We start from the raw sequence: 13743 nt of genomic DNA, 5'->3' as shown, positions 1-13743 counted from the left end.
TAAAGGTGACAGAGAATAATGTTCTGGAAGAAAAAAAAAGATAGTGATAGACAGCTTTAAAGAAGATAGAGCTAGAACAACATGAGTGTCAACATGAGAGTGGGCAGAAGGACAAAAAAAGAAAGACAGGATGAAACGACAACAAAAGAAGAAGGAAAAAGTGAATAAAAGGAAATGGTGAGAAAGGGAGAAAAATTCAAAGTAAAAAGACAGAGGAAAAGATTCTGGGTAGCATGATACAACAGATGTTCTCACAGTGAGACACATTTGACCTGTGACCAACAATACGGGGCTCTTTTACATCCTTCTTTCAAATGTTTAACAACAGTTTGTTATGACTTTCCAAACTTACAGCTCCCCATCTGTCTCATCATGTCTTAAAAAAACAACCCCACCTGTTCATTCTAAAATTTCAAAACTCTTGCCTTCCAATCTGTCCATCACTCCAACATCAAAAAATACATACATTTAAGATGTTAGTGAAGCACTAAACTGTGAATCCTAAATCACCAAAATGTTGAGATATTATAAGGAATACAAAAATTCCGTGAAAAAAGCAACCCGCTCCCACGATCAATCAACTGTATGAACTCAAAAAGAAGGTATCATTATCAAGTATTATTTCATAACTTAGTAGTCTTATTCAACTGAATTCTCTTTTGTTATTTAATCTGTTTTGGAAAGTACACATTGTACCAGCCTTTTAGCACTGTCATCATCACAGCTTTGATTTAGCCAAGAATTATTCATCTGAGGTTGAGAACTTTGCTATGGCACCAACTTTGCAACTTGTTAAGAATCTGTTGCGAAGAAAAATCATTTTCTCGACTTTTCAATTTGTTGACAGCTCGTCACTTGTAGAAAAGCAACCATGTTTCTTCAGAGTGTTTCGATCACAACAACAGATTGTTTTGCCTCTGCCTCTCAAACAGCAGGAAAAGCAGAAAACAACATCTTATTGATTTGACAGTTTGACTCATATAAATGCCACTCATGTCCAATGATGGCAGCTTCTCCAGAATGGGTTGAGAAATTTGCAGGTGGTGTGTTGAATTTTGTTGAACATCTGTCTCCACCTCTATACTGTACACTTGCTGCCATTTCCCTTATTGTTCTTAGTTTCTTTAAGTCTTAGATTATCAATGAGGGGTCATGATTTCAACTAGCCTATTGGCAATCTTGGCACCCTTTTTTTTTGAATGAATGAAACAAATATTTTTCATGGGAAATATGTTTCCGTTTACTGTATTCCCATTAAATAGAGATGAAGGACCCTATTTTAATGATCTAAGCGAACAGCGTAAAGCGCATAGCGCAGGTGCGTTTAGAGCATGTATGAATCCACTTTTGCTAGTTCAACGTTGGAAAAATGTCCATGTGCTGGGCGCATAGTTCAATAGAGTTTTGCTAAGTGTCTTCATTAACCAAAGGTGTGGTTTTGGCGTGACATGCAATAAACCAATCAGTGTCATCTCCCATTTCCTTTTAAAGCCAGGCACTTTGGACCTTGGCACATTGCTATTATGATGGCGGATTTACTAAACAGGAAGGAGAGATTTTCAGGAGAAGAAACTGATCGGTTTGTGCGTGAAGTGAAAGCTTGCAAGCTAATCATATCATGATATTATTTCACATTGTAATATTTTTATTTTTAATCTATTGCATGTTTATGTGCTGCTGCACATAGGGTGACCAGACGTCCCAAAAACTTCAGGACAGTCCTGAAATCCAAGAAGTTGTCCCGAATCCTGAATCCTGCCAAATCCTGCTAAAGTCTCAAGAGCAGACTCTCGAGTAGTCATAGTCTGATAGAACATTAAAAACTGTTCATGATGATAAAGTTGTCCTGCAGCCAGTTCCCGTCAGCTGCTACATTGGTGACTAGGTGCAAAGTTTGATAAATATGCATTGATATTTTTCCTTCATTCATTCATTGTTGAAATGGAGGCTCAGGCTGGTGTCCCGGGACTCGATGAACACGTAGCTAAAACCAAACACACAGGTACTGGGAGGACTGGGTAGGGACATAGCCCTGAAACTGCAGTTTTACGTTATGCAAACTAAGCATTTTGCAATATATGTAGGAAGGAGTTTGGTATTTTACACTGGGGATAGTCAGACGTCAGGCTGCATGCTAGCAGCAAACTATATATAAGTTAGTGATCGTATTCTACTATATAACTAACAGCACAACTGTACAGCTTTCATCCTTCATGGAGGATAACTCCATGTATAATAAAGCAGCTGATGCGGAGCTGATTTTTGATTTGTATTTTGGGGTTTACATGACACCTGAATAAAAATAATAAAATAATAAATCATTTTGGTGCAGAAATACATGTTGGGTCGTTATGAGCTGCATGCAAAATTGACCTATACAGTTCAATTCAGTTAAAACAACTTTATTTATCCCTAAAGGGTAATTCAATTTCAGTCAACCAGTCATATACAAAACAAAAATACAAAAATAAACCATCGCAATCATTCAATCAACCAACATGTCAGTAGCAGCAGGTCAACAAATGGGAAACAAGGGCAAGAGCAGCAAAGCACACACAGCTTGCCGAAATTAAACTAAATTATATAAATTTACAACCATAATCCCACTTAAGTAATTAATAAAAACATAAATCAAAGCATCATGCTTCCCCAGAATTACAAGCTCTGAATGTTACAGGTTGCTGCCATTAGCACCAACAGCCGTTTTCTGGATGAGGATGGTCTGGTCTTGTACCCTACGATGACTAATCAGAGTAATAGCGCTGTATTGTCACAATTTGGCCCTTCACTACTTTACTTGCTTTTACTTTGTTGGACATGCTGGTTCATTTTGCAAGCAGGATACACTGGACTTCTAAAGTATCTTTCCAACCTGTTTTACCCAAAAAAACATCTGTTCCAACAACAACTTTAGACAAACACCATTTCTTTTTTACTTTTGTCTCTCAGACACATCTGCTGCTGTACACGGAGCAACGTTTTCTGACACATAGCATATGGTGGGTCTGCTCTATTGTTTTGAGAAGAAGGTCTTTGGTTTTACACTGTCGTTTTACACATTTAGCTGACACTTTCATACAGCATGGCGTAGAAGAAACTTAAATTCCTTGAATCGAACAAGACAGTATTGAGCACGAAGCTTAGAGCTATGGATCACTGTAAACCTGGAATAATAGTATATATAATAGTAATAGGAAAGAAAGAACAAGCTCACAAGAGAGGAAAAGGGGATTTCAGGGAACTATAGTTTTATATGTATGTATATACTTGCATTGACATTCATACCAGAGGTCCCAACTTTGTATTTCGAAGCTGATAGATAGAGAGAAGTAAGGTTAAATGAAAGATGAATTCAGATCATCGGAGAGTGCTTGAAGAACGCTAAAGATGCTGCAACACTGGGCCCTTAATGCCTGTGCCTTTGACAACCACTGAATACTTTAAGAGAACGTTTGTAGATTTGCTTAACAAATAGACCAATCTAGAAATTGGTTTTATTGGTGGTAAAAAAGCAACACTTTGGAGACAGCAGGCTGTTTTTCTTTAAACACAGCAGCTTTTTAAGATCACATAAACTTAACCTGCATCAAGACGGCACAGACTAGCTTTGGGCTGTAGAAATGCAAACATTTTTGCGCGAAAAGGTGTTGCATTGGTCCTTAACTTCATCATTTTAGTTTGGACTCATTGAAGACCTTAACTGAGAAACCAGCAAAGTGGCAGTTACTTCCAATAGCAGATTGAGCAGGTGAAAAGTGAGAAAAAAAACACCCAGACTGACTCAAGGGAACAGGAAGGTGAAGTAGCAGTAACATCCTCTTTGAGACCTGTATGGGAAATTTGGTCTTAATTTTATGAAAAATGAGCACAAACATGACACTGATATAAGAAAAAAAACTACATATTAAAATGCCCATTGGCATGACACCAGCGACTGGATCTAACATAACCTGCCTTTCCTCTCACATCTAGTTCAGGTTACTACCTGGAGGATCTTTTTGCGTATATCCTTTGTAGTTCTACATGAACATCCATCCTACAGTTAATCAAAGCACACAACGCTTGTAACATCATCTTCTGCTGGTTTTACTGTAAGTTTTAGGTCTTTATGTTTTTTTCTTTTTACCAGAGACTTTGATGAATTTGAAAATATTACTCCTAATCTTTTACAGAATGACTCATGAAAAAAGGTCATCACAAAGATACGAACAAGAGGAGCACGTAAACCTTAAGGGTGTAAGATCTACTTTTTAAATCCTAAAACACTGTTTACTAACTTGATGCTTGTTGGAATAATACATCCAAAGCACTGGTAGATTTACTTTCCCCTTTGCTCTAAACAAAGGCTTTTCAAGAAATAAGAGCTTATGTTATCATGGGAGGTTCCACGGAGTCTATAGATTTACCTTACACCAGGCATTTGCAGAGACAAAGGGTTTCAGAGAATATACGTTAAGTGAAACTCAGAAGAACGGAATGGAACAGAATGGAAGCCATTGTAAGCACCCACGAGATGCATTTATGATTCATCTATATTTTCGTCTCCCTGTAAAGCACTTAAAAAATCTTATTTAAGTGTGCTTGCTTGCTACCAGTTAAATAATGTGTGCAAAGATGTAGAAAGTGAAATAAATTAAGCGGTACGTAAATTGAAAATATAGGCCAGAACATTGTCAATCCACACCAATAACATTTTTTTTATGCATTGCTGGAGTGTTTTAGATGTAATGTCATGTCAAAAAAAGTGTAGTTGCATTGGGAATATATAGTTTGATAGCATGGGTGTGTCTTGGAGTCCATGTGGATTTGTAGAAACAGAGGCATATCTGTTCCATGAAATGGATAGCTGAGATGCTATTACATCTAAAATACTCCAGCAATGCTTCAAAAAGTGCTGTTGGTGTGGCTTGTCAATGAATGATTGTCAACTTCTTTTATGTGCGTAATAAAGCTTTGATAGCTGCCATTCAAATAGCACAAACCTCCTACTTTTCATAAGTTGTGACCATCTGAGCTGTATTTATAGTGATCAATCAAAGCGCTAGTTTTGCATTGAGCTTTCTAGTTGAACCATATACAAAATCTGTATTAGTCTATATGATGAATTGTCAGTCTGCTGTCCTGTCAGCACCTCGGGAGCTGTGCTTCAGAATTGTTCATCTGGTTCTGAAGACAGTGATGTTTTCCAACTTAGGTAGATGTAAGTAAGTAGGTGTGTATTGAACTGTCAGTCTCTAGGTTGTGGTTCCACTCCTTTTATTTCTTTCTCACCCTGCCTTCCCTATCGCCCCTTCCCGATTTACCTGTCACTCACTCTCTTATCTCTCTCCACTTCCTCTCCTCTGCCTCTCTCTCCCCCTCTGCCTCTCTCTCTTTCTTTCGCACTACTGAGTGTAAATCTATCCTTCTATCATCTGACGCTCCTCAAGGAAACCGGAGTTATCGCTCACACACACACACAGTCATACATGTGACTCACAGGTCTGCATGACCTTGTGTCAGTGACGATTGTGCTCCTGTGTAAGAGAGAGATTGTGTGTGCGTGCGTGAGTGCTTGCGTACAAACAAGAGGCAGATTTTAGTCTTTATTTCTTGATACAAACTGCCTCACAGGGGTACAATCACCAATAAGAAATTTTAAGTGTCTTCCTTTCCCTTGCATTGGATGACTGATGATTTTAAACCAGGTGAGGATGTGGAAAGATTATTTAAGGGATAGGGTTAGGTGTAAAGGGAATTAATTGGACTTAAGTGATTCTCCTTTTTAGCAGAACAATCTGTTATCCTTTTCTCGCATATTGCTTGCTTCCCTGGGCTACTAGTCCGGTGTGTAAAAGCTAAGCTATAAATATGCCTGGGTTCATTTACATTCACCTCATTCCTCCTCTTCATTCAACTGTTGTCTTGTTTTTGCTTTATTGGTAAAATAAGGTAAATAAAACATGCGTTAACTTTATATTTGGTAAACTTACAATATAAATAAAAAGAGGCACTGGAGTTTGGCTATTTTCCATGAATTCATGATACCTATACCACAATTGGATTTTTGCGCATATTTCTAAGGTGTCTCTTACGATAATCACGCAGCAGCTAAAGATGGAGCAAAACATGAATTTTGAAAAACATGTCTGAGAAGAACAGCAGACCAGAGGTACAATCTGCAAAAGTGAGGTAAAGAGACCCTGTGGGGCATATCCGAAATTACTCAAAAAGAAAGAAAGAAGGAAAAAGAGACATTATCACAATGAGAGAAACACATTCGACATTTAAACTTACAATTGTGATTTAAAAGAGCAGAGGGATACTTCATTCACAGTGTTGAAGTGCCTATAAACAAGGCACTGCTCCAGAAAAAAAAGAAAAGAAAATCAATTGTAATGCTCTGTGAGCTACTCAATGGCCAACAGGAGCAGACTGTGAACGTGTGTAATGTATGACTGTCACCCAGGGAACAAGAGAGGAATAAACAGCCATTCAATGTTTATGCTGTAAATAAAGTTTTAAGTGTAATACACTAAAATTGTTCTTGCATTGACAACATCATAGATTCAGTATGTAAATGAGGCACTTATTTCATTTCAGAAGAAAATTACAAAATTAAATATGTGTTGAGGCTTATCACGTAGAATGTTACAAGACAGAGCAGCATCGTAACAATACGTGATGCATACAGAACGAGGAGAGAGCACAAGGAGAAGTTTTGCTGGTCTTCCTGGATTACCTAAAAAAACAGGCCGACCAAGAAAGAAAGACACACAGACACTCAGGCTCTGATGCTGTACACAGACCTGACAGAAGCAGCTTAGGGACGCAGCCTTGTCCATCATCCTGCTTGTTGACAGACATGCACACATGCACACCAAAAGTCCTGACAGATGCACCATGGGACAACAGTGTCGCTGTGTTTTCTTACATATGTGATTGTGTGTGTGTTCATTATCCAGAAAAGCAAAATCAATCTACTTTTTCCCACAAACATCATTTCTGAATTTCAGGGGTTAACTGACAACTCCTAAAAACTGTAGACAGAGCTGTGATTGAAAGCCTCATTCCGCTTTCAATTCAAAGTGGACTGAGGTAGCTGTAACTTATGCTGAATTTACAGGGATCTAGGATTATTTCCAGAATGCCAAAATATTATTTTCATTTGGTAATAACTATCTTTTTTTGTGAAATAACAACTCTTTTTAATATTTAGGCAAGATCAAGGAAATAAGTCACTTCTCTTGTTGACATTTACATAGCCTGGCATCGCCAGACTTATTTGCAAACGGGTGTTAGTCTGGAACCTCTCCGTTTATTTCCAAGGTACTTTTATTAACTGTAACACAAAATGCCTTTAAACACAACCAATCAAAGCAATGTGACAAGACATACAACCAATCAGTGCAGTGTAACATTGCGCTGAGAGACATAAGTGGCTCCATGTTTTCTTGCAAAAGTGCAGTATATTGTGCAGTATCAGTATAATATGGCATTCTTAGGTATAACCTAAGAATGCTACCTCAAAGATCAAATGAATGAAACCTAACAGTTTAACTTTCTGTCATAGCGCATGCTTTGGGCGAATGTGGGTTTACCAGTTTTAAGCCTGTCACATTTTGGGTTCTGATTTGGTTGGACTATAGGACTGCATCTCTAAACGTGTTGTGTATGAATCTTAAAGGTCCCATCACATGGTACTTTTTGGATGCTTTTACATTGACCTTAGTGGTCCCCTAATACCACATCTGAAGTATCTTTCCTGAAATTCAGCCTTAGTACAGAATTAACGCCACTAGAGCCAGTCCCACAATGAGCTTTCCTCAGGATGTGCCATTTCTAAATCTTTAGCTGTTGAGGAGGGGGGGGAGGGGACCTTGACCAACTGACATTTGCTCGTTTGAAAGCCATGATGTTTCCTTCTCATGGGTAGGACAAATTCTCTGGGGGGGCAAAGCAGAGAAAGGGGAGGTAACTATTCCAGATCGGCCCATCTGGGCTTTCATTTTCTCAAAGGCAGAGCCCAGGGCTTGGTTTACACCTCTCACCATTTTTAGCCACTGGGGGACCATAGCCAGGCTGGGGGAACTCATATTAAAGTTAAAAAACCTCATGAAGTAAAATTGTCATGCCCTTGGACCTTTAAGATTTGAAAGAGTGCATTATTTGTTACATTAACAAGAATAAAACATGTGAGTTCTCTATGGGATTTTTGATGGAGGAATACTAGAGAGATTTTATTTTTTTATTTTTTGTATGTTTTACTCATGATTTGTCTTTGCCACAACCTTGTCATCTGAAAAATTCTCGGGTGAATGTATCTCAGCCGGTGTTCATCCGAAACGTGTTTGTTTTCCATTCCTGTCAGTCTGTCATTCACATTATATCTTCTGTTTGTTTTTCTCCTCCCAAATTGCTTTGCTCTACATATTTTTGTTTCCACAGTCTGTAAATTTCCTTTTGATGTGGATTATCTTAAATTCTGGGTTGGCTGAGGAGGAGTGAAGAGTGAATTGGAGAAAGGTGGAGGAGGAGACAGAAAGAGAGAGGGATGGAGGGAAAGAAACAGAGGAAGCAGAACAATGGCAGGTAGTGTTTTTAAATGATATATAACATTCAGCTGAGCCTATACACTGGTCCAATATTCATCTCACCACCCTGGTCCAATAAGAAGGCTACATGGGGTTACACATGCACACAATCTTTCACTCATTCCATTGTCCTCACACACAGTAACAGCTATGGCGGTGTGGTAAGTAACAGGCTTTTTCCTGGTCTTTCCTTTTTTAGTTGATTGCATATAGGCCCTCCCCTGACATGCACAGACCCCCTATCGAGCGCCTATAAACAAACAAACACACACACACACTCATTTTTCCTTACTGTAGCAAACAAACCATACACAGCACTGGTCAACCAGGGAACATTTTTCCCTTCTTGATAATAAATCAAGAAAAATCTTGTTTAGATTACTGTACAGCACACACACACAGGTGCATACACACTCATTAACATATGTAGCATGTGAAAGAATTCGCATGGCGGCAGTTTTTGGCAAGACATGAAGCGAGACAAATGCAAGAAAGTAATACTGTAATGAGAAAGAAGACAAAGAGGATTGGCAGTTTTTCCCCCTTCTGTGTAGAGGAAAAAGTTTATTAGAAAGTGTGTCTGTGTTTGTATCTGTTGTTTGCCAGAGACTATTGTATGTGTGTTAATGAGAAAAACAGTAAACAAGGTTGTGTGCATGCGTGTGCGTGCCTACGAAGTGTGTTAATAAATTGAGGGAGGGTCTCGTCAAGGTGATGAATAGAACAAAACACACTGGGGGGGATTAGAGAAAGAGAGAGGGAAAGAGGGAGAGGCAAAGAAAATAAAGAGATTAACCATAGGATGCCTTGAGATTAAAGGGTGGTTGAGGGGCAGAGGGAGGGATGAAGTAAGGTATAAAGGAAGGAAGAGAGGGAGGGAGGAAGGAAGGAGGGAATTCACAGAGGGATGGATGAGAGACAGAAGAAAACCATTAGAAAGGAGGTGAGGAAAAGAGATGAAAGAGAAGACCTGGTAAGGAAAATAAAGGACAGAGAAAAACAACAAGGGAATAGCGAGGAAGGAGGAATACAAACAAGGAGGGCATCTGGAAGGGAAGCATAGGGAAGATGGGAAGGAAAGGAAGGGGTTTAGAATCTAATAGAACACCAAGAGAAAAATGGAAGTATAGGGAGTTCAAGCCAAGAAACATTAAGGAAGAAATAATCCAGATTAAAAAAACTGGGTGGAAAAGGGGAGGCAGAGATGAATGGCCTTAATCTGAATGGAGAGAGAATTAAGAAAAAACAGAGAAGGGAGAGGATGAGTGATTGCAAAAGGTGAGGGACAGGTAGGGTGTGACATGTATAGCATATTTGTGTACAATATTGTGGAAGGAAGGTGAGAAAAAAAACATTTTTGAAGAGGAAAATTTCAAAGAACAGATCAAAATGAACAGAACAAAAAACAAATCCTGAGAAATTAGTCCTTCATTGTTGCCTTTCTCATCATCACAGTCACATTCTCTAAATGAGATATAAGCTCCAGCTCAGCATGCATCCCATTCATCCTCCACACAGCACTTACTCTGCTTATAATGTTAACTTTCATAAGAGCTTCTCCTGTCACTACTTTTTCTTCGCCCGCCAAAACATACCGTGGGAGGCAGCACCACGCTGCGTATATGAATTTTAAAAGAAATGTTATCCAAAAAAGTATGGCAGGTATCAGGGATTAAAGAGAACAAGTGAGAAATCGGGGGAGTTCCAAGTGAAGCAAATTCAATTTTTACTATATTTCCCCTAAACTCGGCTTTCTTTTCTTTTTTATTATGTGCATGTGTGAACTTAGATTAACCGTGCTTCGCTTTTCTCTCTTTTGTTTCTTTCTTCATCCCTTCCTGCAGGGTGTGGTTCCAGTCAGGCATTAACTTCCTGGCTGTGAAACCCAGCAACCTCGTTGCGTGGGAGATCAAACAGGAAATGGCGCCGGGAAGCAGTTCGTTGGCAGTGATATGTCAGAGAAGGGCCTCCTCCGCAGCAGAAAGGTAAGACTGAATCCCACTATTCTTTTTTTCAACACTTTTTTTTCTGTCAGCAGCTGATTAGCTGATTTCTTATTTTTTTTTACATTGTACACACCATACAATGTCTGAAGAGGTGTGGAGTTATTCTGCGTCAAGGCTATGAAGCTGGTAATGCCGGATATTTTGCTAATGAAAGATCTTAGTTGTTTTCACAGTGAAAGTTTCTGAGATAAAGATCAAATGAAATATTCATGATTTGTGTATCATCCGTTGATTTGAGTTTTCAAGGAGTAAGTTTGGATTGGCTTTTCTAGCTTGATTCTTGTTTTAATTTCCAAAGCTTTTTGTGAGCTGTACTAAAAATGACCGATCAATGAATGCAAGTGCATTGACAGTGTAACATGAAAAGCTTGTGTTGCTGCCTATTGATTTTTTAATTGACCTTTCAACTACAAATTCTTACCCATACAACTGTGTGTGTTTAGGTACATATTAAGGAGTATCAAATTAATGAACAGAGTTTGTGGCGTTACACAATTTTTCCTGTACACGCAATGAATATTTAGTAAACGTACACACAGTGGGCTAACAGGCAGCAGTGGAAAGCAATGACCTGTGTGTCATGCTAAATTTGCCATTTACTTGGTAATTGCTCTGCCCTTTGTGTGTGTGTATGTGTGTGTCTGTGTGTGTGTCTGTGTGTGTGTGAGTTCAGTTTGTGTCAGGAGTGTAAAACCATGACAGCAGAGTAAATACACCCAGGTTTTTATTTGCGGCTAATGTGACGGGTGATCAGCACTTGACCCCATTGCATGGTAAGGATAATTATGTTTTACAGCACTAAAACAAAAAACAACAAAGACAGATTAAAAGTAATCCGTTTTGGGTGAGGCATAAAATCCTCAAGCTGGTGAGAAAAATGTCTCAGAGACTGAGGTTAACTGGTAACAGAGAAAAAGTGATTGAGAGTCCACAGGGTAATGGTACAAAAACAACACAATGCATGAGTAACAGATTGGGAAAATAAATGACATTAATTAAAACAGCCTTGATGCAGGTGGTGTGACTCACATACTGCTACAGTTCAAAGCAAGCGCCGAGGACTACAGTGAAATAATTGTATTCTAATTGAGATATAAAAAATGCCTATTTTATGACTGACAGATCCACAGTAAGGCTGAGTTATTGTTAAATCACTGTGACACCTTGAAACAATTTCTTTCTTGTGCATTTTTAAATGTTGACTTTAATTGTTCTTTCTACAAAGGATACAGTAAATGGCATGTCATATTTTAATTTACAGTGGTGTGCTGATAATAGCTTGTGTATATATAGATATATACATATGTATATATCTATATACTGTGTGTATGTATGTATGTATGTATGTATGTATGTATGTATGTATGTATGTATGTATGTATGTATATATATATATATTCAACTGTGCTACATTCAAGTGACTTACAGCTTACTGTCCTACATTAATGCTAATGGATTGCATTCTTAAGTATGTACAATTTGAACTTTTATCTCTCACAGTTTTGTCATCTCACACACATTCGCGTACTGTAAGTTGCCCAGAACAATTACAGTCTCATCTACTAGTAAAAACTACAGGAATGAAAGTAATCTAAGAATTAAGAATTCAGTTAAAGTACAGTACTGTACGAGCACTCTGAAGCAACACTAATGTACTGTTAGATGCAGGCTGTATGGGTAAAACATGTATATCTTTGCTGGTTTCCACTGGTATGAATGCTGAGTGTGTGCACTGTTTATGACACACACACACTATGCAATGATGCATTTTGGCAAGTATGTTACCACAGTATGGCGGCTGTGGCTCAGTGGTAGAGCGGTTGCCTGCCAATTGGAAGGTTGGTGGTTCGATCCCCGCCCCTGCAGTCATTGTCAAAGTGTCCTTGGGCAAGACACTGAACCCCGAGTTGCCCCCGGTGCTGCGCATCGGAGTGTGAATGTGTGTGAAAGTTTATCTGATGAGCAGGTGGCACCTTGTACGGCAGCCCCGGCCACAGTGTATGAATGTGTGTGAATGGTGAATGTTTCCTGTAGATGTAAAAGCGCTTTGAGCAGTTGTTAAGACTGGAAAAGCGCTATATAAATACAGCACATTTACATCTTTGTGCATGTGTTTTGATGTCACACAAATCAGCTGGAAATTGTCAGTCATGGCTGAATGGAAAGCCACTTGACAAGTAAACATGGATGAGATCTGATCTTGACCAGTACACATGGCTCTGATCCTCTTTTCTTTCTCTCTTTTTCACCTCACTTGTCTCTCTATCCATCTCTTCCTTCACTTCTTCTTGTGTTGAAGTGACCAAAGTTCCCATTTTGCTGTCCCTCATCACTCCCCTTTTTTCATCTCTCTGTTGGTGGAGAACAGTGCTGAGGAACGACTTTCCATTGCAGGACACTATTATTGCAGGACCCCAGCTCAATGAGCGCCACTTAGCTAGCAGTTAGCCACGTCTAGCTTTGACTGATGGACAGCATCAGCAGCAATGGATGACCCAAATGTGATACTGGGGGAAATAAAACTGAGGACACAACAGCTTTAAGCTTTCTAATTAAGAGCATAAGGCCATTAAAAGTTTTCATCAGATGTTTTAAAACTTTGAACCAAGTGTCTTTGTACAGTACGTATGGTACAGGATGTTCATAGATTCATATTGTGGTGCACTTCAGCACGGCGGGTGAAATACTTTAGGTATTTGATGAATGTTGCGATGTAGACTCAATCAAAGGAAGTTATTTTCCTGGCCTGTTGTCCTCCATCAGGATGGTGTGGTTTGAGGTGTGTAGATGGAGGGGATTTTAAATGGCTGCTTTGTTTCCCTGAGCTTTGGCAGGTATCCACGTGGTAGAGTGTTGTCAATGTTTTTTTCTTGCCCTAAAGGAAAAACTCATCCTAGTGACGTCAGTGTTAACACAGAAAGTGATGCTTTAGAAATCAGATTATGATATGGCTTTCAGAAAGGCACACACAGAGAAACACAGATGCAAACACATGCTTTTTCACGTTCACATACACTTACACACCTACACACTCCTGCCATCTTCAAAGTGACACTATAAACAAAGAAGATTATGATGCAGCAAGCACAAAAATACAAGTGTATTGATGTACACACATGCACAAATAAACAAGACACACACAAACACACACACACACACACACA

The 13743-nt window shown here is 39.0% G+C and overlaps 1 protein-coding gene across 2 annotated transcripts in view; it reads left to right on the top strand.

Annotated features, from left to right (window-relative positions):
* The window catches only part of si:dkey-215k6.1 (transmembrane protein 132C), a 255764-nt gene that overhangs the window by 116987 nt on the left and 125034 nt on the right, over positions 1 to 13743 (top strand). For both annotated transcript variants that reach the window (XM_032515274.1, XM_032515276.1), the window contains exon 4: positions 10418 to 10558. In XM_032515274.1, coding sequence (XP_032371165.1) covers positions 10418 to 10558 — 141 coding nt within the window. The remainder of the gene's footprint in view (positions 1 to 10417; positions 10559 to 13743) is intronic.

The sequence above is a fragment of the Etheostoma spectabile genome, chromosome 5, assembly GCF_008692095.1.
Source record: "Etheostoma spectabile isolate EspeVRDwgs_2016 chromosome 5, UIUC_Espe_1.0, whole genome shotgun sequence".
In the NCBI taxonomy this organism is placed as follows: domain Eukaryota; kingdom Metazoa; phylum Chordata; class Actinopteri; order Perciformes; family Percidae; genus Etheostoma; species Etheostoma spectabile.
This window is presented reverse-complemented; position numbering and strand designations above follow the sequence as displayed.